This window comes from Cryptotermes secundus, unplaced genomic scaffold, assembly GCF_002891405.2.
Source record: "Cryptotermes secundus unplaced genomic scaffold, Csec_1.0 scaffold52, whole genome shotgun sequence".
Taxonomy (NCBI): Eukaryota; Metazoa; Arthropoda; class Insecta; order Blattodea; family Kalotermitidae; genus Cryptotermes; species Cryptotermes secundus.
In genome coordinates this window covers 224,874-242,590 of record NW_019733835.1, presented here as the reverse complement: position 1 = coordinate 242,590, position 17,717 = coordinate 224,874, and the positions used below count along the sequence as shown (strand labels likewise).

Genomic DNA, 17,717 nt, shown 5'->3' with positions numbered 1-17,717 from the left:
TCACACTCTTTCTGAATCGATGTTTCACAAGGACGTAGTCCAGCTGATGCCACTGCCAATCCCCAGGTGCCTTCTATGTGTAAAGTCTTCTCTTTGGCTTCTTGAACCAAGTGATGGTAACAATCAGTCCATTTCTTTCACAAAAGTCAATAAGCATTTGACCCCTGTGAATCCGTCTTCCTAGTCCATGTGATCCAACAATATTCTGATATGATTTCATCTCCAACAATGCTATTCAAGAGTCCTAATATGATGCTGTTTGTGTCACCTCTTCGATCTTCCTGAAGAATTTCTTCAATTGTGTCGTACACTTTTTCCACTTCATCATCTTAATACTCTGATGTTGGCATGTACACTTGCATAATCAGTATATCTACCGGTTCCGCCATTAACTTCAGAGCAATAATTCTGTCATTACAAACAATCTTCTTAACAGCACTCCTCACTACACTTTTATGCACACTATTGCCACACCTCTTTCAGCCCGTTCACCTCCATAATAATACACTGTATAATCACCACTTCTTATTTCACTGTGTCCTTTCCACTGCACTTCGCTGACACCTAAAACAGACACCTCATTCTTCTGCATTTCTGTTTTCAAATTCTCCAATTTGCCTGCTTGATTCAAGGTAGGAACCCATACAGAAATGGATACCACTGAACAAAATGATTTATATTGCATATAAATATTTAAGAGTTGTTTGTATTAGTTATGCCAAACCTAAAGTCATTTGCCTTTCCTTGTTTTATGTTATTTTGGGCCTGTACAGAATAATTTTATTAACAGTTCGTCTAGACATTATGAAGATAGGTAGATCCACAGTTCAACAGATTTCATCTTTGTGGCCCAAACCGTAAAATTTTAAGACTGCTGTGCCGAGTAATATTGGTTATCATGAATAGAGGGTTGTATTTGTGAAGTTTTAATCATGCTAAGGCACAAAAGCATTATGATTTGTAGGTAGTTAAGATTGTGAAAATATGTCAGTTACAAGATTACAGAGGTGTATGCAATTTCAGGTTCAAAATCTTTTGAGCTTTTGGAGACAGTGGCAGTATGACCCCCCAAAACAGTATCTACCTGTAAGATTACACATCATCACAACCCACAAGATCACAGTTTTGAAGACAGACTGCCATGAAAGCCTCAAATCTCATATCAGTGTAGAACCTGTTGTTGCTGCACCGTGTGATGTGTTTGCATGTATGCATTGTGCAGTTGCTTTGAATTTCTTTATATAGAAGAATTATTAATTTGTGAATTAGAATGTATTGTGAATAATTGTATAATAAACATAACATGACCCTATCCAGTGGGATAGGCTTTTACTCAAAAATTTTTTTGCAGGGAGATATATATTGAATGTAATAGAATATTTAGAAAAAGAAGATGGAAAATTGTGTGGACTACTGTGTGGGTTGTAGCAGTGCTCGTGCATGCAGATGCTTTTATTGATTATGAAATATTTCCTGCTTGTTTCAGTCGTCGAGATGACATGGAATCACTGGGCTATGTTTTGATGTACTTCAATCGAGGAAGTTTACCGTGGCAGGGTTTGAAAGTAAATAAAATATTTTAGTAATATTACATATTTACCATATGTATATGCACTCCCAGTAGACCTTGAGAGTAAGTTTACCCTTGTAAATGTTAAAAAATCAAGATTACAGTAAAAGGATTGCAGCCTCTTTTACTGGATATGTATATTTGCATAAAACTGACAAAGAACAGCAGATGATGATTCACATAGCTGTAAAGTTTGTGGAGTGTTATCCTGTGGTGAGTCCTGATCATGATCATTAGCTTCATTCTTGAATTAACTGAATTTACATGTTAACTTATAGTTTCTTCCATAAATTCCATTTTTTGTTTTTCATACTCTCTGTGCAGTCTGCAATTGATAATCTTTGTGGCATGTATCCACACTAAATTATTGTCAGACTGAATGGACAAACACAGTAGCCTGTAAGTAACACATTATTATTCATATTCTTCTTTCTAGTTTCAGCCATATCAAATGTAATTGAAGGGAGTAAGAACTAATATTGGATATAGAGTCACAAAAATATATATTTACCAAACTGAAATGTCATTTCCACACTTCTGAGAACAGTAGAGCACATTACTTATAAAGGGAACTTCTTTCATTTTGTGTTCCAGGCTGCCACAAAGAAGCAGAAATATGAGAAAATCAGTGAGAAGAAAATGTCTACACCAGTTGAAGTTTTGTGCAAGGTAAAAGTTCAGGTCTTCACTTTTAAATGTGATCAGCAGAATCCTTCAGAGATTCTGTTATTTACAGTACTCAAATATATTGAACAGCCTTATAAGTAATTAATTTTTGTACCAGTTTGTGATTATTGCATTATGTGTATGACAATTAGGAAAAAAAAAAGAATTAGAACTTTATCATTCATAATCTGATAATGTACAAGAATGTAATGAAGAAGATTGAAGTATAAGAATCTCAAAATTGCTATCATGTTTAAAATGGACTGACCTTGAAAATAATTGAGTGAAATTAATAGAGCAGCAAAATTGACATTCTGAAGGCAATTCAAGAAAGGTTTGAAATATACTTGATTCTTGCCAGATTTTTTGGGATTTGCATTATTTTATACTTTCTGCATAATGTGAGACTTTAATAATATTTTTTATATCATATTATTTCAAATCCATAATATTTAGATTCGCATAAAATGTAATAGTATCAGTATTTCCTTGCAAGTCTTTCTGCTTGTTGAGAGAGTTATCAAAATATGGACGTTAATAATTATTCAAATTTTGATCTATAGTTCCTGTTAATATAGACCATCATGTCTGAAACTTACTACATGACACCTAAAATTGCAAGCTAGCAGGTAACCATTGTTCCTGTCAGCTGTTTTCCTTGTGTATTGTTTAAAATTGAAACATTTGTTGTAACCAATCTCCCTCTCTCTCTTGAACAGCCAAGTTACAAGTAGGATTGCAAACTTTATTGAACTTGTTCATTATGTTTACAACTGATCTTGTACATAGTTTTTAGAATTACTTCCTGACATATTCTTCCCATCGTTCATGCCACTTTGTTTCACAACATGCATAGACAGGGGAAAAAAAAAACCCCCCAAAAAACCGAATCCGACGTTGGTCTCACTGTCTGACCAGTGCAGCTTACCACCCGAAACATTTTATCGGTGTGTTCTGGTTCTTCAACTTAACAGTGCCTTGGACATGATGCAGCATGATATTTTGGCTTGCCTTGGAAGCAAAATTTAGTCTTGTAGTTACATTGACCTAAAATATTCAGTATTTTGGCTATTTTATCTATATTAGAAGGTGCAGGGACCTTTTTTGTTTTACAGAAAGAGCAGAAGGTTAATATTGTGACAGTTTTATGAAGACTTGCTCATTGGCTCAGAGTTCATCAGTGATGCATGGAGGCAGGCATGATGTATTCAAGAAGTGGGAAATGAGGCTGAAGACAGCAGCTTCTAAACAAAAGTGGTCATTTTGATGAGGCATTGTTCCATGTGCCTGATATTATCATATGTTACACAGGGTTTTCCTGCTGAATTTGCAATGTATCTGAACTACTGCCGAGGTCTTCGTTTTGAAGAAGGCCCTGACTATATGTACCTACGTCAGTTGTTTCGTATCCTGTTCCGAACATTGAATCATCAGTATGACTACACATTTGACTGGACTATGCTGAAGCAGAAAGCTGCAACTTCAGGTACAGGAGCTGTAGGACCAACTGGTACTGCAGCGGGTATCACAACACCAGGTGAGAGGCCTCCTGCAACCACATTGGCTGTCCTACCTTCCTCCTCACACACCATCAACAAGGATAAAGAGCGAGGTGACAAGCATGAGTAGGACTTCCACCTTCCCTTTTTGCAGTGTCATAGTGAATATGCCAGTCTCCTTCTCCACTACAGGCTGTTCTAGAATCCGTCCTCTTTTGTAAAAAATAGCCATGCATCTAGGATGTACATGTGTTTGTTCTTTGTTGGACTGTGTGCAATAGAAAACAAAGGTGCAGACTTCTTCCTATGGGTTTGCTGTGTGTCCTTGGCCATTATTTAAGTGCAGTGGATACCTATGGAATAATTGTAAGCAAAGCAAATGCTAATATTTACTTTGTGTGTCAAGAATAGAATATGAAGATTATGTTTCAAGTCATTCTAGAGAAAGCTGATGGAAGGTAGCATAATTTATTAATGTAATATCAAAACTGGAAGAAGTTTGCTGAATAGGTTGTTGTGTAGAGTTGTTTCATGTTTTGCTCCAAAAGTAAATGTCTTTGGTCTGTGTTTGATAATTCTAAGTTTATTCTTTCATTGGTAACCTCCACGTTCTGAAGTTTTCTAAATGAATAATGCACTAGCACATGCAGTATACTGCCAGTGTAACGAATTAACCAAAATTTGTTTTGTATTTCCTTGGAAGTTTTATTTTAAATAGCTATTTCAAAATTCCTTAATCCTTTAGAGATATGTTATCACTATAACTCTTCAGTAGTTGTGAGATCTACTTTGTAAATTAATAAATAAATTAATGTTTTATTAACCTCAGATTATTTGTGGAATTGTTGAAACTGAGAGGAATATATTATTTAAATATCAGAAAAACCATTCAGGAATGAAAATGGTCAGCACCTGCTTAATGTAATATTGATACAATAAAACCTGTATGTCTCAAAGTTTTCTTCATTTTAGTATTTTACTGAATAACATACAATACAAAACTATTTTTCTGACCGCTACCATGTTTGTATTATTTGTTCCTTTGGTTACTAAGACCAAAGAAAAGGAGAACTTCTAGGTATAAGGAATGGAAACCTCACATCTCAGACAGATCAACAAATATGGCTATGCCTGGTGCATTTAATTTTAAATGTCTTCCTTTTGTTCCTCTCTTATAAGCTTGGAAATACACTCAGTATGAGAGAGGTATGCATTTAACTATAGCCAGGCTATACAAATGCCTGATATGGCAGGCTTGGTCATTATTCTGTTGATATTCTTGTGATAAAAATTTGACAGTTGCACCTTCAGAATGATTTTAGCTACAAAGTCTTTGTCTGCCACATGAAGTAAAGAAAGCTAAGATAAGGCAAAGTTATCACTGTGCTTAGTTAGGCACCATGCCATGAGAGTATATGAGAGAGTGGACGTAACAATCCATGCATTATTAGCCTTGGCACTAGATGGAAATGAGTGGTCAGCTTCACATACTGACTGTTTTACTCTGGGAAAAGCTCCTGGTACCCAGAGGATAGGTTGTGTGGGTCACAGAGCTGATCTGGATGCTGCAAAGAAGAGATACATCTCTTGTTCCTTCCAAGACTAGAACCCCAATTCTTCAGCCATCAACCTGGCGCTATGCTGACTGAGTTATTCCAGCTTGCTCTGTCATTTTTAGAGTTAAAAATAACTTCATCCACAGATGTTTTTACCCATTTTTGTCAGTGTGCGACAACTGTATAATCTCATTGTGGACAGTGGTTTCTTCTAATTTATTATTCCAGTATATTATTATACAGTATGCGCCAAAATATCTAGTACTGAAATGAAAAGACGTCCTGTTGATACCACTGTCTATTCAGGTGAAGGCCCCTTGCTCAACAGAACCTTCTCAAATCCTGAAGAAATGGTTTGATCACCATGTCCCTGTAGCGTTCTTGGGTGACGGTAAGAGCATTGCGTTCCTTATCCTCAATTAAATAGGGGCCTAATATACCATGTGCTCAGACGGCACACCATATCGTCACACGTACTATGTAGCGGTTTCTGGATGATAACATCTGGCCGCACAAAACCAAGGAAGTGAGTTGTTTGGCGACCACTTCCGTATGAGCGGAAATTATACCGAGCTATGAATACTTTTTCCTCCGTCGAGAGACCCATTTCCAACAACAGCTGCACAACACAACTTCGTTTTCACCACTGGAAACACATGCGGCTGGAGCTATGCCCCATCGACAAAACACACATGCACGTTTGAGATGCGTGAGTTTCAGTACTGCAAGTTTTGGCGCATACTGTATGTCACATTACTGTGTACTTTATACGACATGTTATGAGTATACATATGCACTGTGCACTGTACTGTTGGACTAGTTCACAATCTCTTTGGCATTTCTGGAAGTAAGTATGGGGATGAAAATAGTGTTAATTGGAGCATATGTTATGTTGTGTTATTTATTCTTAATGTTATATGCCACATAGCCACCACACCTTGTTTCTCATCTGTGAAAGATGTGTTCTGCGGAATCATTCTTCACAGGGTCTGCCTCTTGCATATGCATGTGCCCCTTTTTCTGGTTAGCATGTGGTATCTGGCTTCCCCGGGAAGGTTTCTGACCTGCTTTTTTTATTTGGTCAGTTGTATAGAAGCTTGTATGCAAAGTAGGAAATGTTATTGCTGGCCATGATGAATTCAGGCTAAACCTATTTTGTACAATGTTTTTACTGGATTTGTAATTGACTTATTGTTCCATGGCAGCATGTTCAAAGCAGCAGCTGACTTTAGGTAAAGTGCATTTCCTAATGAAATAAGGTATACTGGCTAATCTCTGAATTATTCCAAATATATATAAAACATTGTAGAATTGTTGTTATCCTTTGGATAATTTGGCATGTGATTTTGCATCTGGGAAAATTAACTTAGATTGTCCCTTATTTGTCTATCAGCTTCTCCTCTGTATGCCTTCATAAACTCCCACCAGCTCTGTGTTATATTGTGGCTGTCATTCCATCTCTGTTTTCTAGGTTTTTTATTTTTGTTGACAAGGGAAATGTGCTTTGTTGGTAGGGTAGGCTGCAGGCTTAAACCCATCCACGTCACAATATGTTCATTCTTTCTTTGAACCAAGTGTAGTCAAGAAATTATTCACCTTTTATAAACCCAAAGATTCATTACTTGTAGGATTTAAGGTTCTGACATTGGTGGTTATGAAGAGTTCCATCATCCTTGGATACTCATATAATGCTATGTAGACCATTGAAAGTCTGCCAGAATTTCATAGAAACATGTCTCCATCATCAGGGCTGAAGAATAAGCCATGCAAGAAACTAGCATGAAGCAGTAAGCAGCAGAGTGATTCATACTGGTTTCTTGCTTGGATTATTCTTTGATCTGGAAGATAGAGGAGACATGTGACTTGTGATAATTTCATAGTTTGGCACTGACTATACTGTTGCTGTATAGCCTGATTTGACACGTTTATGTATACAGTTTGTACTGTTCTAGTTCTGAAGGCCCTTTCTTCAGATATTGATGATGGAGAGGGAGGATGATATCCCCCAAAATATTAGAGGATTTAGTTGTTCTGTTTGTTGGGGGAGGGGCGGCTATGTAGGATGATTGAGAAAGGAAGATCTCTTTTTCATATTTTGGTTTTATTTAGTACCAACATCAGTATGAATTTCATTGACGACTTTATTCTTGGATTTAGCAGAATATTATGTTGCCCATATGTTTAAAGAAGCTTTTATGCTAGAATAATACTTGCATCAGTTCTAAATTTTGTTCTTTCCTTTTAAAATTTAATCATCAGTGTACTGTTTCAGTTATAGGTTTCCTTTTTGCTATTTAAATAATATGGCAAGCTTTAGCAAGCATTTGGACTCTTCTCCAAATTTACATTGTACTGTGTTGCCATCATGGTATTAATATAGGACTTGAAAACATCCATATCCAGATGAACAGATTTAATTTCCGGTACTTTGTCAACATTTACACTTGGAAAGATCACATTTGGATTACAGAAAAATGGGCACTTTTTGGAAATTAATGGCATTTGATATAACTAGTATTGTTAATTAGATCATCAGTACACTCTTACTGCTCAGTACATTTGCATACTAGGCTACATGCTGATAGATGAAATAGATACTATAAGCCTTGTATTTTGTGTCAGAATTTTCAGTTTAAAGTTAATTGTTGCATGTGGCATGATGGTGCATTATCCCTGATTTTCTTTGTAAGAAATTTTGCTAAGATAAACACTGTTTCTTTTATTTTGCCACTCTGCATAGCAGCAATGACGTTTGCTAAGTTCATACATCCACCCTTTTGTCTGTATACTTTAAACAACTAGAAACCCGTTAAAACTGATTTTGACAAAATTTTATACTGGGAAGTTTTACTTAAGTATACACATTCCAATTTTGGTTAATATAATCGAAAATTAATGGAAATTTACATGGAATCCTGCAAATATCTTGGGTATAACTCGGTAAACATTGGAGGAACAAATTTTTGACAGTAGTTCTTGAGAAAAATATACTTTTTTGTAGGTCATGAAGTTTTGAGATAATTAAGCAAAGAGGATACTAATAAATACACTTCTGAACTTATTATTCAGCCATCAGCACTGGTCTTCCAAACATCCAAAGATTATTGTGTCATATGCTCTCATAATTAAACAAAGTTTCCTCCTGTGTTAATTAACAGATCTACATGCATGTAAATATATACTTAATTAAAATATAAACGATCGTGATAGGTACATCTAAAAGTAAACAAGTGCTTCATTTGTTTTAGTGAAAGATTTCAGTTGGAAGAGAAAACTCAAGGAAGTCTTGATTCAGTTAGATTACAATGAAATTAGATTTGTATTGTTCATGTAATGTAGTGCCATATTACATTATCAGTTTGAAGCATATATTAAACTGTATGTGTTTAATTTTCTATTAGGAATGTTTAATAACAGTAAACATGAAGCCTAGTAGTGATTGTTTATTCATTCAGTAAACCTGTACGGTTTTGACTTCTTGCCATTTTGTGTAAGTATCACATAACAGTTGATTGTTGGATAGAAATTTAATGTTTGTTTATTGTAAAGGAAGACTTCATCAGAGTTCTGTTTATTCAGTTTATCTAAAATAAAGCACCTTTAGAATTACAGAGTATTGTTTTCCTTTCTCACATTAGCTACCTTTTCTTTTTGTGTAACTAATTTGAAGATCAAAGGTGTTAGCATTCATGTATAATTTCTTTTGCCAAACATGCCTGTTATGTGTACACTATTCACTTTTGTAGTGTTGTCTTGTTTTTATTTAATTTTATTTGTTTCACATAATAGCAGCGCTCATAGGTGTGGCCAGATATGGCATGAGACCTTATAATGATTCTGTTGTTATGTCATATATGAGGGTAAGTCAGTAAGTAAGTTACAAATGAATGTAGAACTTAAACAAATAAGGGTACTGATTTGAAAAATGCTTTTATTTCTCAACATAATCTCCCTGTACATCGAGACACTTGTCCCATTGTTTCACAAGCCCCTGAAAACCAGCAGCATAGAATTCTTTGGGCTGCTGTCGGAATCAGGCGGTGACTTCCCTTTCTACAGCTTCATCGTCGGGAAAATGTTCAGTCGAATGACAATGTTTAAGAGGGCTGAACAAATGGAAGTCACTTGGGGGCTATAGCCCAGACCTTGCTCCAAGAGACTTGAGAAACAAGTATGTGGGATCAGTGAGAAAAGGAGCTCAGTTTATTACTGTGTGTTTGTGAAATAAGTTATTGTGGTGTTGTAATGTTGTATTTTAGCATCCTGTTGCACTGATTCACGTTCATGATGTGAATGTATTGACCGTCTTCTAGTGCACGCAATCTCACTTGTCACTTCACTACATGTTTCGGCATCACTGTGCCATCCTCAGGTGTGTTATTTATGTTAAACTATTGCACTGCTCACCATCATGTGTTGTTTATAAAATGATTTAAATGTATATTCATCATGTACTATAATAAAATTTATATATTGAAATTTTGTTAAGATTTATCATCATATACGTCATATTTTCAAACTCGCGTATTATATCAATCTTCCGCTATGGGAGTCCTTCCTATATTTTGTGTATACTGTCCCTTGTGATGTGTCCTCCTCTTGTGGCTGCATGCGTTGTATTCTTGTGGTGTGTAAAGTTCTGGTATTTAGAAGTGACAGTCCAGGAAACGCTGGGCAGGTCCATTCGTGAAAGTGAGGGGTGTTGTGATTAGTCATTTGTCTGCATTCAGTGGGAGCAGACGTCTCAAGAGCCTTCTTCCTTGTACAGTCAAGTTAAAAAGTTTTTACTCTTTGAGTCGTATTTGAGTGTATTATTCTCTAATTACTGTATTAATATTGTGACGCGTTACCTTACATCCATCGCCGCGCAATGGCTACAGTGGAAATCGTTGAGTTCCAACAGCGACAAATCGAATACAAACAGACCATTGCGAAGGAGTGTTCCCACGGCAACGGATTGCCGAATATGTGAGTTTGTAATAGGCACTTCCATGGTAACGCAAAGAACAGGGAGCCGTTGCGTAGACCAAGGGTCTCCAAACTACGGCTCGTGGGCCACATCCATCCCACGGTGTGATTTTATCCGGACCACGAAAGAATTGTGCAGAAATGCGCAAATTGAACTAATTTTCCAATGAGTACTGGTAAAAAAAATACTTGTTCATAGATTTCAAATTCATTAATTAAGACGGTGTTTAAAATGTATTGATATTCCATATTATGTTAATATTAATATTATTCACAATTTTACTAAATCTGAACCGTATACTGCGCCGTATTTCTTCGTACTTGTTTGGCCTCGATCGGCAGTGTCACTTCATGGCAATGTAGGTAGCGCGAGCAATTCATTACTAGCCGTCTTGTGCACAAGACTTCTTGCGGTGGTGCAGTGTAATTGTAACAGATCATCACCACCTCAATTTAATCAGATTTTAAGAATGCAAAAAGAGTTCCATCATTCACATTAATTATTTTATTATAATTTGTGATGAAAATATGAGCATTTTCTGCCATCGTCTGTTATTAATATACGATAATTTATTCTCACGTACTTAGTATCTAGTTTATGAAATTCTGTGCTTTCAATAAAACTCATATACCTAGAGTTATTAATTTCTCATTTTATCTGGCCTGTTAAACGTGCTGAATTACCTGATGTGGCCTGCGTTTCGAAAAGTTTGGAGACCCCTGGCGTAGACAATGCAGAAGCAATGAACGCGTCTCCCCAGAAATGAACTACAGAGAGTTCGTTGCGCCCGTTACGTAACAGCGGACAGTAGAAACGAAACAGTGAGGAATGGTGTCTGGTATCCAGTCCGCAGAACACCTATATAAGCCGAGAGCTACAGAGACAGAAGACAGCAACAAGACAGCAAGAAGTCAGTATTGGGATAGCCGTCGCCAAAGACAGTTGAGATCCAACCACAGCCAAAGATAGTTGAGAGGTTGCATTGCAGTATTGGGCCAGAAGTCAAGTGGTGACATGTGGCAATATTTTATGTTATTGTTTATTTTTGTTCGTTTATTTTCTTTTTTGTTTATTTATATTTGTACATTTTTTCTATCTCCTTTAACATTCCACCTACATGAAGTAAATTGAGTGGAGGAGTGTTGCATTCACAATCAAGAGAAGTTGTTAGTAAAGTATATAAGTATATGAAAGAGGCTGGGCCAACAATTGCAGTGAAGAACATAGGAGTGGAAGTAGCAAAGGCAACAGGTGTATCAGAAAGTAGTGTCAGAATAATAATAAGAGAAACAAAAAATATCAAATCTGGCCTTCCACTTCCTTTTTGACATCCCATAAAGAAAGACCTAGGAAATCTCCAGCAGCTACTTTGGACGACTTTAACGAGTCTGTGGTGCGAAGAACAATGAATGACTTCTACATAGTCGAAAAACGGAGACCTACCCTGAAAAAAGTTCATGAAAAATTGAAGAAAACGTTAGATTTTCAGGGATGCATCTCCACATTAAAGAAAATTATTTTGAAACTGGGGTTCCACTGGAAGAAAACAAAAAATAATCGGCAGATACTGGTTGAACGATATAGTATCAGAGCCAAACGTCTTCAGTATTTGTGGCAAATTAAAGAATATAGGGCAGAGGGCCGCCCAGTCATCTACATGGATGAAACCTATATTCATTCACCGCACACCACCCCATATGCATGGAGTGATGGCTCCATTGAGGGATTATTTTCCCCTGTGTCCAAAGGCCAACGGCTCATTGTTATCCATGCAGGGGGAGAGCAAGGTTTCATCCCTAATGCCTATGTCCGCTTCAGATCCCACCAAAAAACAGGAGACTACTACAGTGACATGAACTACACCAATTATGAAAAATGGTTAAAGGAGCGACTTATTCCTAACCTTCCCCCAAATTCTGTCCTTGTCATTGATAATGCTCCCTACCATAATGTACAACTAAACAGAGCCCCTAACTCAAATTCTCAAATTCAGGAAGAGATTTTATGCTATCCTGGCTAAAATATCACCTTCCACCTGTTACCTTCAATAACACTGATTTTTCATCATTGTGGAATCCAGACACATAATATGATCCTACCACTCAAACCGAAATACCTTTCCTATAAAATAGATGGAATGTTTGCAGAACACAATCACAATATTTTACGACTCCCTCCGCATCACCCAGAACTCAACCCAATTGAGTTAATATGGGCCGCCGTAAAAAATTGGGTTGCTCAAAACAATACCACATTTAAGATGGATGTCATTAAACTGGCAGACCAAAAATTGGCTTCCATAACTGGAGAAGAATGGCAGCGTAGGTGTCAACATGTAAGGAACATTGAGCAACAATTAATGGCACTGGAAGGCCTTTTGGACGAAGGACGGGAGTTCGTCTTCCATGTTGGCGGTGATAGTGATGACAGCTCCGATTCATCTGGTGGTGACGAGGAAGGACAGGCACGTGGAGATGATATCTATGCGGACGTTGCCGGTGTTGCCCCTTTAGAATAGACCTGTGTAATATGTAAATAAACTCTTCATGTATATAACAGTGAAAAGTGTATAATAGTGTATAGTGCATAATAGTCTGCCATTCAGCACTTAACATCGCATGTGTGAACATCAACGAGAATAAACCACCGTCACTATGCAACACAGTGAGGTAAGAAGTTATTTCCTTTTGAGTACGCCTGTACTGCATTCCTCGCCACACTTGTCGGCAATACCAATACTTCTCCAATTCAGCTTCGGAGGACTGTCAGCTCTAAGTACTACAACTGTAAACTCTGTTGTTTTTCCCTCCATGACTGCTTATCAAGTGGATGAAGAGGGAACAACATGAGTGATTCTGATGCTAAAAGGAAATACAGTGCAAAGATGCTGGTTGAAAACTCACCAGGAAGTCGACACAAAGAAGAAGTAAAGTAAAATAGCGAGTGCTAAAGGTTATGGAATTACATGGCAGACTGTCAACATACTTAAAATAAGTATATGTTTGTAAAAATGTGTAGAAGTTCCACACATTACTAAATGAGAGCAAGACTTTCATGTTTAAAAGATAAATTATTTTTAATGGTTTTTTTAATGCCGTTAAGTAGTACTTCTGTTGAGGGCCAATTCCAAGAGAAAGGCAGCGATACAGGAAATAGGAATTCAGTTTAAATTTTCAGATGGCTTGCTGCAGAGATTTAAGCAATTACATAGCATAGCATCACTGACCTTTCTGAAGGAACTTATGTAGATGTAGAAGCTCCTAAAGACTGGTACAAATATGTGATAAGCCTACCAAAATAACATGGGCCACAGAACATATTCATTGTTAGACAGACTTCCCTATTTTTCAATACTCAACTGAATAAAACATTTGCAATTAAAAAGGAAACATGACCTCAGGAAGTACAAGGATATGCTGATTGTGCTGGATTGTAGAGGGAAGTGAAAAGTAAAGAATGGCCAGTTGTGAGGAAGTTTTTGTGATAGATGTAAAGAAATATTTAGGCATGTAACCAGCCGAAATACAGTGGGTTATTGTGGAGGTATTTAGCTGATGGCTGCTGTACGTGGAAAGAAGTGTGGCAAGCAGGAACAAGAACAAGAGCCTTCTGTTGCTGTTTGGTCGAACTGAAGCACAGTATCATGAGGCCTAAACTGATGTGCATTCAGGCTTTAATGTTTAGCTCTGAATGCTGGAAGTTACTTGCAGCTTCTGGAACAGCTTACCATCCATTGTGTGAAATGGAAGTGCTTGATGCATTGTTATTTGTGGGAAATTTATAGGAATGTCCCCATGACTGAAATTAAGACATGGGATATTGTCAGTGCAATGGGAAGTGTTGGAGTTGTTTGGAATGTCACCGCTTGTAAAGTTATTCAGGACTGTTTCATTAGACGGGACTTGTTTGAGAGATCTTTGTGAGAAGAAGGAAGTCCAGGATGGCACTGAAGGGATACCTACATGGGCAAATGGATTGCCCAAGTGATTTCCACATGTTCACTGAATGCATCGATGTTAATAATTGTTACTATCCACAGATGGTTCTGAAATAATTGCGGGTATCACTGGCTCTCGATATGGAGTAAGTGGGAGCAACTCTGGAGTGGAGGGAGGTGAAGAGAAGTAACTGCTTCCTTCATATGCAGTTTGAAAAAGAATTTCTTACAGCATTTTCAGTATTCAGTTTTTTAAAAGTTATGCAAATGTTGGTGATTGATGCAAAGCTGTGGAGACAGTGAAAGAATGTTTCCAAGATACAAGAACTGTCTTAAATAGAGAAAACTTGACTCTTAGAACCAGGGGTAAAGTAGCCAGAGGATGAAACTGACCTCCATTTTCGTCCCAAGATTAAGAATATGTGTATATAAGTGAAGCTCTGTACCTCATTCGTCTTTGTGGCATGGTGCTTACGCACTGACAGTTTAATTTCAAAGTTGATGAAGGGGGAAAGGCCCCTTGTAAGTACTTGTACTTCTATTATAAATTTGTCATCACATGTAAATATATATTTTTAATGCACACATTGCCTGAATTCTTAAATGTAGTTTTTGGTGTATCTCACAAAATATTCACTTGAGAGAAGAATGACAGTACTGAAAGTTGTAGGTGCCCAGTCATACAATACATTGTTTATGTATTGTTCAGTAAATGTTTGTTTACTGACTTAAATACATTGTGTATATTACATATAAAGTTTCTCTTGTTGAAACAGAGATGTTCTCTGACCTCAACTGTGTTTCATCAAGATATTAATTGTTCATACCCACAAAATGAAAGATAATATAAAAAAAAGTTGTTGAGCATATCAACAAATGTGATCTTAACAAAGATTAATTTCCATTTATTAGAGAGACTAATGGAAAACTGAAATATGTGGTTTTTGAGACTATGTTATGATATAATGTTATAATATCATTATGTGGAAGAGCATAAAAAGAAATAAAAGGGAAACAAACTAATGGTGAGTTTTAGAAAACATATAAAAATGAAAAAGCATAAGCACTGGAGACAAACATTGTTTGTGTGGAATTCTGACAGGTTGCTAGCAGTGGGTGCAGTATTGTATTGTATTTCACTGTGAATCACACACACACAAAAAAAAAAAGGAATCTTCTGATGGTGACGAATGAATCAAGCTGAGTTTAGAAATAGTGGCAAAATTCCTTGACAACAACACTGTTAAAAAAAGTTCAGTAGCCCATTGTAACAGATCACATTTAAGAACTCGTCCATGTTACATATCAACATAAAATTTGTGCATCAACATGATCATATTTTTCTTTTCCCTTTGATGAGTCAGCAGATATTTGTGATAAGCTCAGATATTTGTTTCCATCAGAGTAATTGACAAAATTGATAATGGTACCAAAGAACTCATAGGTCTCAAGCTGCTTTATGGCAAAGGTCTTAAAAGTTAAAATTTTGTATAGAAAGTTACAATTTAGACTGGACAAAATTGACAATTTGTGCTCTGATGCCCCAGCTATGATTGATGAAGGTCTTAGGCATATCCACATTGATGGAGAAATGTTTAAATCCTTCCCAACATATGGAAACTCTACAAATATTAGTTGTTTTACAAATGCAGCAGTAAAGTGTGTGGTTAAAATTAGAGAATGTGGTTTGCATTATCAAGAATTCAAAGAGTAATATGAAAGAAAAATTGTAGAGAATTGATAAATAACTGTGATTTGCTATTGCTTTCCAGAGGAAAATTATTGCAACATTTTTGGTATTTTGAAGTGCGTGTTTTTGATTATTTGGAATAGGAAATTGAATTACCGAAGCTGTGATTCCTGTGACAAGATCAGGAGTGGCTTAAATTTTTTTTAATTCGCTTAGTGGGGGGTGGAGTCCAGCTGGGTCCACTCGGCACGGTGGCCACTGATTGGCCTATTGTAGCATGCCCCGGGTGATTATGATGATGGAGAATTTGGTGAAATGAAGATTGGCAGAGGAAACTGAAGTACTCGAAGAAACCCCGCCCCAGCGCAACTTTGTCCACCACAAATCCCACTTGACCAGACCCGGGATCGAACCTGGGCCGCCGCGGTGGGAAGCCAGCGACTAACCGCTTGAGCTATGGCGCGGCCTTAAGGAGTGGCTTTTCGATCTTGCCTTTTTAGTTGGTGTAACTACTCATCTGAAGCACTGAATGTTAAATTATAATGCAGCAGCAAGTTATGTACCACCATAAGAAAGAACATTTAATCTGTTAAAATGATGTTAAAATTATTTTGTACAGGATAGGGGAAATGAATTATTTCAAATTTCTGAAATATGGAAAATAATATTAATTTTTCAAAATAAATTATCAACATAAATATTTTATAATGAGTGTTTGATTCTCGCTTGAGTGAATTTAAGACAGGAAAGTAATACCTGATTATTTATATACTCAGTAAAAGGTGGGGTAAAATTGACCCTGTGCTTAATTAAGCACTACATCATGAAGGTGTATGGTGGATTGGATGTGTAGACCCACATTTTCTTGACCTCGGCACTAGTTGGAGGTGAGTGGTCAGCTTAACGCCTCAGCCACTTTACCCCTGGAGAAAGAGCCCCCAGTACTCTTGTATAGGAGGCTGGGTGGGCCCCAGAGCTGGTCTGGATGATATGGAGAAGAGAAAATTCTTGGCCCTGGTCATCCAGCCTGTAGCCAGTTGCTATACCGACTGCACTGTCCCAGTTCCTACAGTTGATTCAGTGGTACATCATATTTTAGGCTTGGTGAAAATGGCCCATGCAACTGCTGTGCACCATTGGTCTAGTTGATGTCTGTTCTATTTACAGTGCAGTACATATTCCTGAACAGCAGATAGGTGTCATGCATAAGTAAAACTCGTCTTCCTGATTCTCAGTGGGGCATTTGCCCATTTTTGTTGGATTCTTGCTTTACCTTTATTGATGTTTTTAACTTATTTGCTGTGATATACTATAATCTGCTCCTTTTCTCATGAAACTTTGGTAAAAACCAATTAGAACACCATGCAGCAGGATGGGGGGAGAGATGGCCATCATTTTTATAATACTGTATTTAACTCCAATAACTTCATGTTTTCTGCACAAATGAATATTAGGATCAAATCACATAAGATGGATGTGACATGTAGAATGTGTGGGACAAATAAAAAAATGCATGTAAAATTGTTGTCACGAAACCAGAAGGGGGGAGACCTTGTGGAAGATCATGGCATAGATGCTATGATAATATTAACACTGGTCTTAAAGAAATGGGGTTGGATAGCATAAATTGCATTCATGCTTTAGAAAAGGGACCAGTAGCTGACTCTTGTGACCACTATAATGAACGTTTTGATTCCATAAGAGGTGGGGAGTAGCAGTTGAGCAGCTTGCAGCTTCTGAGGAAGAACTCTGTTCCATGGAGTTGGTCGTTTTAGTTAGTACAGAGCTGGGAGTATTGAGAAGTTATATGGCTGTGCCAGGAAACTCCCA

General features: G+C 37.1%; 1 protein-coding gene across 2 annotated transcripts in view; it reads left to right on the top strand.

The window, feature by feature from the left end:
• Positions 1-17,717, top strand: part of LOC111868180 (casein kinase I) — an 80,310-nt gene that overhangs the window by 43,345 nt on the left and 19,248 nt on the right. Inside the window, exons 5-7 of one of the 2 annotated variants that reach the window (XM_023858611.2) lie at positions 1,487-1,565; positions 2,165-2,239; positions 3,548-3,773. In XM_023858611.2, coding sequence (XP_023714379.1) covers positions 1,487-1,565; positions 2,165-2,239; positions 3,548-3,773 — 380 coding nt within the window. Of the gene's footprint in view, positions 1-1,486; positions 1,566-2,164; positions 2,240-3,547; positions 5,600-17,717 lie in introns of those variants that run through there. The other variant, XM_023858610.2, reaches the window with a different exon arrangement.